General features: G+C 40.5%; 1 protein-coding gene across 1 annotated transcript in view; it reads right to left on the reverse strand.

The window, feature by feature from the left end:
- Window positions 1–9298: 9298 nt before the first annotated feature.
- Window positions 9299–13771, reverse strand: part of brwd3 (bromodomain and WD repeat domain containing 3) — a 116065-nt gene continuing 111592 nt past the window's right edge. Inside the window, exon 40 of the mRNA XM_043704432.2 lies at window positions 9299–12435. Coding sequence (XP_043560367.2) covers window positions 11843–12435 — 593 coding nt within the window. The 3' untranslated portion in view covers window positions 9299–11842. The remainder of the gene's footprint in view (window positions 12436–13771) is intronic.

Raw genomic sequence — 13771 nt, forward strand, 5'->3', positions numbered from 1 at the left:
TGTTCAGACGTGAAATTAAGTTCAAGTTCATTTTGGATGGTGCCCCCACAATCTGCCAGGCTAACTGACTTTTAGAATTAGTACAAATGTACGGAGTACAGTGTAAAATGTACAATGTCACCACATACGGTGCCATCGTAGATACTAAGTACATAGTTAGAAATCTTAGGTACTAAAATAGTTTAGGTACAAAGTAGAGAAAAAAAAGAAAATAGCTAAAAGTTTTACATTAGATTTTCATAGTATTAATTAGGAAAATAAAGAAATAAAAAAGTTAAGATTAACATTACAGTCCTTCTATAGCCTGAAGTCTCTTATTCTGGGGCCTTTCCACTGCACTAAGTGTACCCAAACAGGCTCACAAGCTGTTGACCGCAGTCTGAGACAGGTAGACTGCACTGGGCCCCAGCCTGCCGGCCCACTCTACTTCTGCGCCCCCATCCCACCAGGTTCCACTGCAGGCCTACCAAGCATCCAGTTCCACTGCCACGCCTGTTGACCATCCCGCTCTGCCCTGGGCAGCTGACCACTAGCTGTCCCACCACCCCCAAAGCCATTTCCTCCACTCTGGGACCACCACCCACTCGTCATCTCGCTCTGCACCGAGCCCCCTGACCGCCCCACTTCAGGCCCTCAGCTGCTGCAACACTCCAATTCCACCATTGACACTTACAACAAAGCAAGTTTTCTAAAAAAAAAAAATTGAAAAGAGGAGGATGGAAAAGGCAAACCCTGAGCTGAGCCCAGACACTGCCTATTCCACCACCACCATCCATTGCATTTATAAAGTATTTGAGCTTCTCTGAACATCCTTTTCCTTTTCCAGTTGCGTCTTTGCACCAACATTCTTTGCTCTGTCAGATTGTTTAGATTTTCTTGAATTCTGATCTCTTGGCCTGGAATTTAATTTTACTCAATTCGCCTCCAGTTATTACTCCACCAGCCCCTGCCTTGACCTTGGGATCAAACCTCTTGCTTAATAACTCTTCTACTGGAAATAACTGGTCATCGATGTCCTGACATTTAGGGATATTGGTTGGAGGATGAACAGTCCTTTAACAGCTCTTGGATGACTGATTCCTGGACATCAGTTATCATCCTGGGGAACATCCTCAAAAGCTATCTGCACCAATCTTGTCAGATGATGGCAACTGGGCAAACTTAAGGATGTTCTGCAATGCTCTACATTTATCCAAGATTTGCTTTCCTGTCTTTGTGGTTAGGATGCTTGAGATCTTAAATTTGCACCCAAGCAAATTGTTGTCCTTATGGGCAAAGCAACTGTTTCTTCCCCCATCCATGTATATGCTCTCCTTCCTGGTCCAGTCTTAGTTAAAGTTTCCAATTGTCTCTGGCTGCACAACACATCATTTCTATAGTGTTTACGTTGGTCGAGACCAATTTATATTATAACCATTAACTCGCACATAGAACATGCAAAGGAGCCTGGTTATTTGGCTAACCCACTGCCATTACATTTTCCACAAAAGCGGACTATAGCATGCTTTTTTTGCATTTTGATCATCTACTTCTAATGCTTGATGTTGTCTGTATAATGGTGTACATGAAAGGTACCTGTTGAAAGGAGTTGCAGTGGGGTAATGTATCACGACCTCGCTTCCAGTGGTATGGTCTTAAGATGGCTCAATAGTCACAGGCTCAATGTACACTTTGGATGAGTATGCTACCACCATCACAGACTTTATCAGCAAGTGTGTGGAGGACTGCATACCAAAGTAGTCAATCCGGGTGTTCCCCAACAGGAAACCCTGGATGAATCAGGACATATAGAACCTGCTAAAAACCAGACATGAGGCCTTCAGAACAGGAGACCCATGCAAATAAGGAATCCAAGAATGACCTTTGCAGAGCCACTAAGACAGCCAAGGACCAATACCGATCCAAACTAGAGACCCAGATAGACACCCGGTGACTATGGCAAGGACTGAATGGCATCACAGGTTCTAAAAAGAGACATTCCAAGATAGCAGATGACCTATCCCTCCCAGATCGTCTCAACACCTGCTATGCTTATTTTGAGCAGAATTTCGGCAGAAAGGAAACTCGCATTCCGATAAGTCCGAACGAACCTATCCCAAGAGTCACTGCACAAAGGTCAGACCAGATTTCCTTCGTATGAATCCTAGGAAAGCGATGGGACCAGACGGGAGTACCAGGCAGTGCAACTGATAGAGGTCTTCTCAGACATCTTCAACCTCTCCCTGCAGCTGGCCACTGTCCCTGCCCATTTCAAGAGGGCCAACATCATCCCTGTGCCTAAGTGGACCTAACTTCAGTGGTCATGAAGTGCTTTGAAAGGCTGGTCATGGCATTTATCAACTCCAGCCTCCACACTACTCTTGACCCACTCCAATTTGCCTGTCGGACCAATAGATCCATGTCAGATGCCATAACACTTTCCTTTCACTCCTCCCTAGAACATCTTGACACCAAGAGCAGCTACATAAGAACCCTACTCATGGACTACAGACTGATTACTCAAGACTGATTACTAAACTTAGTGATCTCAGACTAAGCCCTACTCTCTGCAACTGGATGCTCCATTTCCTTACCCACAGGCCACAATCAGTGAAGATTGGGGACAATATTTCATCCTCACTAACAGTCAACATCGGAGCCCTCAGGAGTGCCCCCCACTGTACTCACTGTATACCCATGACTGCGTCGCTAAATACCAGACTAATGCCATTTACACGTTCGCTGATGACACCACCATAGCTAGTCGAATCGCAGACGGCGACATAACAGACTACAGATGGGAGGTGGAAGACCTGGAAAAATGATACACTGAGAACAACCTAGCTCTCAATGCTGGCAAAACCAAGGAACTCATTATTGACTTTTGGCAGGATGTTACTCATAGCCCCCTACACATTAACAGCACAGAGGTGGAACAAGTGGAAAGTGTCATCTCCTGGGAGTGGTCATCCACAAAAAGCTTTCTTGGACTCTTCATGTGGACACACTGGTTACAAAGGCCCAACATCATCTCTTCTTCCTCAGGCAGCTGAGGAAATTTGGCATGAAGGCAAATACCCTTGCCAACTTTTATAGGTGCGCTATCAAAAGCATTCTGTCTGCATGTATCACTACCTGGTATGGCAACTGTACTATTCAAGATCGGAGACAGTTACAGAACGTGGTGAACTCAGCCTGGACAATCACAAAGGCCAGTCTCCCATCTATAGAATCCATCTACCAGGCCTGCTGTTTTGGAAAAGCCACCAGCATTCTCAAAGATCCATCCCACCCTGACAATGTTTTTCTACAACTTCCACCATTGGGGAGAAGGTACAGAAGCCTGAACACACACACCAGCAGTTTCAAAACAGTTTCTACCCTACTGTTGTTAGAATGCTGAATGCACTCACAAACTCTTAACATTCACCTGTACTTGTGTTTTTGTTTTTGCCGCTGTTTACCTATTATTTATCTATGCTACTTAACTATGTGATTTGTCTGTATTGCTCAGAAGACAAAGCTTTTCACTGCGCCTCAGTACGTGACAATAAATTTAATTCACTTCACCGTTGTATCAGACATTTCAGCGTGATACTAATGTTACAGACTTCAGTTGGATTAGTTCTACCTCAATCGTGACAGCTACAGTTATAAAAGATTAACATTTCTATATTGGTAGGGCCAATAATAAGCAAGTCAGCATCTATTATGGTGTTTGGTCCTTGAGCTGACTCCCAGATCCAAGTCTGCATAGGAAATAAAGTCTCCTGGTCTTTCTTCAGTCTGTGTTGACATATCTTACCAGCACTGATGGTCTTGCAGGATCCTATGTTGCATCAGTACCTTTCGCAGATCACTACTATGTACGTACCTGCAGGGAGGGGTTTTTTTCCCTCCAGAATGCGCCCCATCTGGGCTAAAATAGGTTATTAAAACCATTTATTTGCAATTCGAAAGCAACAACCAACACTACAGTGTATCTCTCAGCCATCTGATGTTTATTTTCCTCCAGGTCTTTTGGTCAACCAGCATCAATTGCTACTGCAGTTTCTGGCGAGGCCAGATTGGAGGCAAGACCAACAATGTCGTAGGCAAAATTGTGTAAAAGCTGCCAAAAGATAATCAGCCCACAGACCTGCCCATAAGACGCAATAGTTACTCCCACTGGTAGATACGTACTCCAAATCCCTCTGACCGGTGCTCCACGGAGTCCTAGTGTGCATCATGTATTCTCTTGCCTTGTTCGTCCCTGCCTAATCCTCGCACTTAACAGGATTGAATCCCATGTACAACTGATCAGCCCATCTAGAGCTTCCTGTTGTCTACAGTTATCCTTCTCACTACTTATCCACCCTACCAATTTTCATACAATCTGCAAACATACTGATCATCCCTCTGATATTCCAGTGTAAATCATTTATATATGTATAGATTACAAACAGCAAGGGCCCCAACACTGATCTCTGCAGAACCCAACTGGACACAGGCTTCCAGTCACAAGAACACCCCTTGACCATTACCCTTTGCTTCCTGCCTCTCCAGCAATTCTGGACTCAATTGGCCATATTTCCTTGTATCCCATTTCCCAGTCTCACATGGGCTTTTATCAAAAATCCTTGCTGACCTCAGACTAGGTTACATCAAATATATTCCTCATCTACATACCTGGTTACTACTCAGTTTGTGAGAAGATTTGTCGCTCGGGTGCTCGTTGTTGTGGTTCTGTTCGCCGAGCTGGGGATTTGTTTTGCAGACGTTTCGTCCCCTGTCAAGGTGACATCCTCAGTGCTTGGGAGCCTCCTGTGAAGCACTTCGGTGATGTTTCCTCTGGCATTTACAGTTACTATAGAATTTCACCAAGTTTGCCAGTTGGGATGTCTGCTTAACAAAACCACACTGGCTAATTAATTAATTTCTGCCTAGCTAAATGCAGATTTATTCTGTCCCTCAGAATTACTTCCAATAGTTTTACAGAAGTTAAACTGACTGGTCTGTAATTTCCTGGTTAATCCCTTGCTTGCTTCTCGAATAACTACCACATTGGCTGTCCTCGAGTCCACCTCTTCTGTGGCCACAGAGAAACTGAAAATTGGCAGCACCTCTGCTACTTCCTCCCTTGCTTCAGTCAACAGGTGGAGGACATTTCATCTGGAGATTTATCTATATTTAAGCTTGCCATACCACTCGGAACCTCTATCTATACTAATTTCTTCAAGTTTCTCTCAGTCCTACCAACATGTAAAGATTGCCAACAGACTCCTAAGCCAAGACAAAATAGCTGACCTTCGACCTGATGCATTTCATTGCATAGAATTGGATTAGGAGCAAACATCCTAGCAGTAAGCCATCTTCCTTTCCATTGATGCCATGTATTGTTAGCCTTTTCCAATTTTACATATTTTTGACTTTTAAATCAACCTGATTCGGTGCATTTTTGGGACGATTGATGTATTCAAGATGCATATAGGAATTGCCATTCAATCCCCTGGAGCTTTTTCCATGAGTCACTTGACAGCATGGTAAGTGTTCGATACTTCAAATATATTTGCCTCCTGCTGTTCCAGCTCCCTAGATAACTAAAATATCTAAAGCAAATCTGTTGCTCTGCTTTCAAAGCTGCTTTTGTTCCAGTATCCACTGCTCTTTGTGAAAAGTCCTGGATTTCCATTTTTTTGTGTTCGCGTGTGCGGTGTGGGGGAGGCGTAGGAGAAAAGAGGGAAAGAGTCCACCTCCACTTCCCTCCAGAGTTGGTCAGAGTATATCAAAATCATGTCCCCATATTCTTAATTACCCAAAAGAAAGCATTTCTCCACCCAACTTTTAACATTTTAGCAACCTTTTTCAGATTGATCTTCAGTTTTCCACTCTGAAAGTAATACAAGTTTACGCAACCCATTATTCATAATTTAAACTTTTAAACCAAGCTGCAATTCTGGTGAATCAGCATGGCATACAATTCTTCAGTATCCAAAACTAAAGATGGGAATCTGTGCATTCTGAGCAAATTATGTCTACCACACATTGTAATCAGCATTTTCTCTGGTTTCATACAACTGAAAAGAACTGTTTAATGAGAATTTATTTCTTTACAAAAAGGATGGCTTATGGTTTTAGAGTCATAGAGATGTACAGCACAGAAATAGACCCTTCGGTCCAATTTGTCCATGCCGACCAGATATCCTAACCTAATCTAATCCCATTTGCCAGCACTTGCTCATATCCCTCTATGCCCTTCCTATTCATATACTCATCAATGTTATAATTGTACCAGCCTCAACCACTTCCTCTGGCAACTCATTCCATACCCGTACCACCCTCTGCGTGAAAACGTTGTCCCTTAGGTCCCTTTTATATCTTTCCCATCTCACCCTAAACCTATGCTCTCTAGTTTAGACTCCTCCACCCCAGGGAAAGGAATTTGTCTATTTATCCTACCCATGCCCCTCATGATTTTATAAATCTCTATGAGGTTACCCCTCAGCCTCCAACACTCCAGGAAAAACAGCCCCCAGCCTATTCTGCCTCTCCCCTCTCACTCAAATCCTCCAACCCTGGCAACATTCTTGTAAATCTTTTCTGAACTCTTTCAAGTTTCACAACATCCTTCCTACAGGAGGGAGACCAGAACTGCACGCAACATTCCAAAAGTGGCCTAACCAATGTCCTGTATAGCCACAACATGACCTCCCAATTCCTATACTCAATACTCTGACCAATAAAGGAAAGCATACCAAATGCCTTCTTCACTATCCTATCTACCTGCAACTCTACTTTCAAGAAACTATGAACCTGCACTTTGTTCAGCAACACTCCCCCCTCACATTTATTTCCATCTGCCACTCCTCAGCCCATTGGCCCACCTGATCAAGATCCCATTGAGGATGTCCACTTCACCTCCAATTTTGGTGTCATTTGCAAACTTAGTAACTATATCTCCTATGTTCACATCCAAATCTTTTATATAAATGATGAAAGGTAGAGGACCCAGCACTGACCCTTATGGTACACCAGTCACAGGCCTCCAGTCTGAAAAGCAGCCCCACACCACCACCACCCTGTCTTCTACCTTCGAACCAGTTCTGTATCTAAATGGCTCATTGTCCCTGTATTCCACAAAATCTAACTTTGCTAACCAGTCTCCCATGAGGAACCCTGTTGAATGCCTTATTGAAGTCCATATAGATCACATCCACCGCTCAGCCCTCATCAATCCTCTTTGTTACTTCTTGGCCAGCTTTAATTTGTGTAGAGAGGTGTAGCTGCAATGATGGCTTATTCAAGCAGTGAGGGAGCATTCCAGATAGAACAGCGCTGCTTGTGCACACTCTGTGGTTTCTGGTTTTTCATCCTGACTATTGTGGGTTCAGCACAGTAACAAACATTTGATTGGTTGCTGAACAGGTGGCTACAAGCTTTGGCTAAGAGCAATACAGCAGAAACATCCAGCCTTTAAAAAGCTAGCACCCATCATGCCCTTCTGTATGGAAGTAACAAAAGAAAATTCCAAGTAGCTGCTCTCCCTCACCTTTTTCTGTTAATTCCATTGAAATGAAAAAGGGGTAAAACACCACAAGGAGGATGAAATCGTAAACCTGTCAATTGGTGTGTGTGTAAGTCTGAGCACACTGAGAATTGGTGTGTGTGTAAGTCTGAGCACACACACACACACAATCTCACATAAGTGGCAAGGATTCGCATGGAGTCAAAAAATATGTTGACCTAACCCGATTTGGACTGGTGCCAAAACAGAGGGCTTTTCGCCTTCACCACCAATAATGTGTGATATAAGTCTTGTCTCTTAGTATGGCAACTTTAAGGAAGGGGTAGAGGTTTGGCTAGAGACATATGGATTTGTGGGTTAACAATTTAACTGGAGGCCAGGGCTAGAAAAGGCAGACCAGGGACAGAATCAGAAATATTTATTGTTCACCATGCAGAATGCTGATATGAGCTCACACACTGACTAAATAAACCAAGGGCAAAATGCCATTGCCTCGGAGCTGCATGGCTGCTACTTGACTGGAAAGGAAAAGAAGCAAGCTCCTTGGAGCAAAGAATCATCTTGGACTTGCACCTACAGAACAAGTGTCTATTAAATTCACAGTCTATTTTAAATGACAGTGGAAATATAACCAAAAGAGGGGAGTTTCAGGTTTTTAAAGTTAATTGGCTTTCTGTCCGTAATTTAGAGTATATTTTCTCTACTAAAATCATGGTGAGCAAATACTGCTTTATTTTTGTTTTTAAAATTTTGTTTGTAAGATTTAAAAATTGAAATCAGAGAGATATTTTTGATTACTGAAAGCATGCATTTCTTTAATATAAGATATTGGTCTCCACAGGGATCATAACACTAATTTTCAATTAGTTTTCAGAAAGTAGAGATCAGCTCATGTCACTAACTGCAAAAAAAATGAAAACATCTAATCGATGTTATTACATTCGAAGACAGCTTGAGTGCTATGCAAATGTCAAGTCAGAATGAAATATTGATCTAATTTCCATTTTGACTTAAAAAGCTGCAAATCTTTCAGAATATGGAATGTGGTCAGTTTCATTTTAATGCCTTCATATTTGCAGGAAGCAAAAGTTAAAAAGGTTTTTGGATCAATCATCAATTTGCTTTTTGACTGCACTGTTGAAGTAAAATGTCCCACAGCAAAGAGACAATTACAACGTGACCAAAAATATGGCTGAAATAAGTAGATTTTTTAAATGGAGGCTCTGAAGATGGGTCAAGGGAATAGGCTCAGTGAGACGTTAGGCACATGATAAAAGAACAGCAGCCCTGGTTCCACTTTTGACAAATGGCACAACGGACAGGCAGTCAACCACTTCAGGAAGCCAGGTAAGCAATTTAAATATTTAAAGAGGCTGGTAACCTCTTCAGATTTAATAGTGGCCAAATGACAGCTAACAGAGGTTCGTCCAGGTTTGGGTAGCAGAGAGTAGACACAGAACTTCTCTCCTAAAGCTGTCAGACAGGAGAATGCTCTCAGGACTGAGGGTTGGAAGACAACCATCAACCAACCACTGACACCCACATCCACTCCCAATCCTGTTCGATACTGGACCTACAAATGATTTGTTAACATCTCCTTCCCCTTGGCCAAACTACCATTTACAGGTGTACTGCTATACATATCCAAGCCAAAGATTTTGAAATCCATGCATTTTAAGAAATGGAGGTGATAGAAGTAGAGACTAAGATTGTAAAATGAGTACAATCCAGCAACAGGAAAATAGAAACACAACTAATGGTAGTTTTGGGAAAAACAATTCATTCAACAAATAAGAACTCACACCATTGTGAATGTAAGTGTAATAACTATTTTATAAACAAAAGCTTACATATTTACACTTTTTACAGTATAAAAATGGTCAACTGTAACTCACAGTAAATCATTGCATATCAACATTACATTTGGTCTGCCCAAAAGGCAAGAAAAATCCCTGAAATGCTGACTTCTTAAAATATATTTATATGGGTACATTTCTAAATAGAGACTGCCACCAAAATTAACAATTTGATGAAATCATGTCCCCTGAAAGTCAATTTACTGTTGCAATCTGGTCCATGTGTAAATCACCTACCTGGAGATTTTGGCTCAAATTGGCAGCAAGGACTGAAAGAAGTTAATACAATGTTTTCTTCACAGATTAGAAAAGAAATATGCTGCATGATCTTATAGACAGGAAAGGTTACACATGCGCGCGCGCACACACACACAAACTCAAAAAGTACCTTCCTACCATCAAATCTTTGGAGAATAATTAATAAAGGCATTTCACTAGAGTTGCAATTCAACACTTGCTGTGAGCAATATACATTTTTAAAATGTACTCAAGACTGAACCTTTGATTGTGCGGACATAATTAGGCCATTTTACAAAAAACAAGATTTATAAAGATTTGTATAATTTATACAAAATAATGAAGCCATGTGCACAATGCACAGATTCTGTAGAAAAATAAACAGGACTACAGATTTGCCCCGTACAACCTTTGATTGCATAAGTTATTGTTCCTCAAGCAACTTTAGTGAAATGCTTTGCATGAAAAATCATTTAAACAATTTTACAGCACCTCTGTCAAGTTAATGTCATATGCAAACTGCAGGGAAAAAGCAATTAGTAGAATTTGCTAAGGTGTATTCACATACACCGATAACATTAAGATTTTCTCAGAAAATCGTGTAATCATTTTCTTCTCCCTACAGAACATTAACATAATATAGCTGGTTCTCTCTATATAAACAACAGGTATTTCATGTATCAAGCTCAGTACTCACATACATACAAACAGAAAATGATGAGTCAAATGTGAACAGAAACCAGCCATAAAATAAATAAATATGATAATGCTTTAAAGTGTACTTAGTTTGTAAAAAATAATTTTTAAAGCGCAGATTTACATTACAAATGAAGAAAATACTTTATTTGGGAGAATAAGACTTCAGATTCAAGACCGCCCAAAGCATTTCTTCACTGTTGAAAGGCATTAGTCCAATTTTCAATCCAATTCCAACAGTTTAAACTCTAATTGTGGATTTACTAACCTCAGGATGGAGAGAAGAGCAAAAAAACGAAAGAGAGGGAAATAAATAGAGGGAGAGGGAGAGACAGACATTTGGTTTGCGGGGGGGGGGGGGGGGGGAGAATAAAAGAGAGAGAGACACACACTGACAGGGAAAGGAGAGAGAGACAAAAAGACAGGGAAACTAGAACTGCTATGCAGGCAAAGCATACAGTGACTTAGGAATCTTTTCTTGATGGAAAGCAGTTTGAAGTCATATCCAAGTTCTTGGAAAAACTATAAAGATTTTCTTGTTGGTTGATGCTCTAGATGTGGTCATTCACCATTACAAGGTCTGCCTCCTGACAAGTGACATTAAATCAGATATGTCACATTACAAAGATAAGCAAAGAATAGCATTGTCAGCAATGAAACAATTCTTGCTGGTTTTTTTTTGCTGAAGGAGGACGGCATACAAAATATGGGCCTGAAAGCCAATAAAATAGCTAATTCATAAAAGCTAAAACACAAAATACAGGTATTTTTAAATGTTGCAATGTTGAAGGGTGTAAACATTTGAAAAGCATTTCAGAATGCTTGAAATCCATATTCCTCAACTTGTACAGAGTTAAAGCAAAACATTATCAATATCACTCAAGTATTTAAATTAAATTCAGCATATTACAAAGGCACCAATCATTATTTGCTCATTATTTCCATCACCGGAAGACAAAATCTACCAGTGAAGTTAAATTCAACTTCAAAATAAAAACAAGTTAACATATGTAACATATATTACAATTCAATCCTGATTTTTGAAAAAAGCCAGTGCAGATCAAATAAGTCATAATCATAATTAGTGTAAATTATATTCATACTGTAAACCTTTAATAGCTGCCACTGAGACAGGAAGAACTGTGCAAAAACTTGGATAGGCTTATTACTGTATGGTTAAGAGGTTATGGCTAGAATTGAAACAAATTCTGTGTTCGACATATCAAAAGCGAAAGATCAGGAACACTGCCCAGGTATGTTCAAGGTGTTACGGCAAATAGATGAGTATTTCCTATTACATAACTGTTGGTGAGTTTGCGCATCAGTGGCTTCAGAGAAATCTTTAAATATATTAAGGCTACACCGCCTTTGAGGTTGGATTCTGCAGATGGTAAGCAAGTTTGGAAGACTGAAGTGCATTTTGATAATGAGATCAGCACCACAACAAAAGGCTCCCTTCACACCAGCTCCCCCCAACCCCATCGCATAAATTAATAAATGTGTTGTGCATATCATATCCCTGCAGTACGAATGTAATAAGTTCAGTTTGAAATGTTCTCTGCTTTTATCATCAGTGACTCCATCCCATTAAATGACTTGCCTTAGCCTTTTCTGTCATTCGTCGCATTCTTCCCGATCTTGACATGCCAAGGTTTAGACGTTCACCAGCTGGGACAAAGCCATCATCATCAGAGTCATCATTGTATAAAACCGTCCTTCTACCTTGGTTTCTAGTTCTAATTGTGGAGCACTTATTCAATCGATCTACACACAATTCGTCTTCATCAAACCAATCATCTAATAGTTTTGCCCGTTTATATTTATTCGCTGGTATTGAAAATCTGAAGCGTTTCCTCCTCCGCCTCCTCCTCCTCACTACTTTGCTTTTTATATTTCCTTTCCTTGTTGTTTTCCTTCTCACAGCCTTGCTATAATCGTGATCTCCTTCAATGTGGTCTTTATCTGATCCAGGAGCAGACTCTGAACCACTTTCAGACCCTGGGCCAGATTTAGCTGATGCATTGCTACCTAATTGTGCAATGCCATCCATCTCCCCCATGTTTGGATTCTCTAAGCTACTTTCCTCTGAATCACTCATCGCCTTCCTCTTTGCAGAAGTATGTATTCCATGACCATTAACTAAAGGACCATTTGAAAAGTGATCTGAAAGAGAAGACAAATTTGCAGCTGTAACATATGTAAGATAATTACTTGGCTTTTACACTTGCCACACTTTTAACTTCAGCTTATAATAGTCTTGTAGGCTGAATCTTCTAGAGATTTTACCTTGCAGCTGGTGCACCTGACCAGACTCCTCTGTTACATCCACAAGTTCTGTGAAGAGACCTGATGCCAACTATTGCAGAATGCAGCATCTCTGAGTAATAAATCCTGAAGCTTATTTTGAATAGTATGAATTGACTCATTCATTTTAGACTAGGCATTAACACTTGGACTGACCATACATTTAAGATTAGCTATGAAACAACTTTATCAAAACAGAAGAACAAGCCGTCGGGTCTGATTTTCTACCAGCCATTTACCTTTTTTTTTAAGATAAAAAGGTGATTGTTATAACATACGCAAGACAAATCCTGCACGTCAACATATTCAAAAGAATTCCAAATAGTTCTAACTGATTTAACTTTGAACAAAGCAGAAATAATCAGTTGCAATTTAGAGAGGTTTAAATGGTCAAAAGAACAACAGAGGTAGGGTGTTAAAAGGACACAACCAAAGGAACGATTAAGAAAGGATGATGAGAAATTTATTCAAAGATTTGGGTTTTGAAAGCAGGAGAGGAAGATGGACAAGCTTAAAAATTGAGAGTTCTGAAGCATAAAAAAACCCAAAAGAACTACAGGTATGGAAATCAGAAACCAAAAACTGCTGAAAACTCTTAGGAAGTCCCTTGAAGGTGTTCTGAAGAAGGGTCACTGGACATGAAACATTAATTCTGATTTCTCTCCATAGATATTGCCAGACCTGCTGAAAATTCCAAAGCACTGTACTTTAGACACCTGAAGGAAAAATGATTCAATGGTAAGGTGAACAGAGAATAAAGCCAGAAAAATGAACGTAAGCTGGATTAAGTTACAAAGGATGACAAGTGTAAAACTACGAAACAATTTAAATAGAAGCATACCCATTTTAATTTTGAGGCAATGGGGATCAGGACCAAATGTAGGTCAGCATGATCAAGTAGAAGACCAAGGACAGCATAATCAAGTAGCGGAGTTTTGGTTGTGCTAAATTTAAAAGGTTGAGGGGGGGTTGGAGTCTGTCTAGCACATATACAGAAAGTATTTTCACTTGCGGCAGAGCCTAAGTCTGGGAATAAAAGCAAGATGGAGAAATTTATCGAGACTGTGATTCAATTTCACAGCTAGCTACCACATAAGTAGCTGAGACAAATACCTCAAATGCTTTTAAGGGGAAGTTGGATAAGTACATGAGGGAGAAAGGAATAGAATAATATGTTAATAGTTAGACAAAGTAA

Source organism: Chiloscyllium plagiosum, unplaced genomic scaffold (assembly GCF_037043375.1).
Source record: "Chiloscyllium plagiosum isolate Xiang-an unplaced genomic scaffold, Cpla_swu_hap1 HiC_scaffold_11, whole genome shotgun sequence".
Taxonomy (NCBI): domain Eukaryota; kingdom Metazoa; phylum Chordata; class Chondrichthyes; order Orectolobiformes; family Hemiscylliidae; genus Chiloscyllium; species Chiloscyllium plagiosum.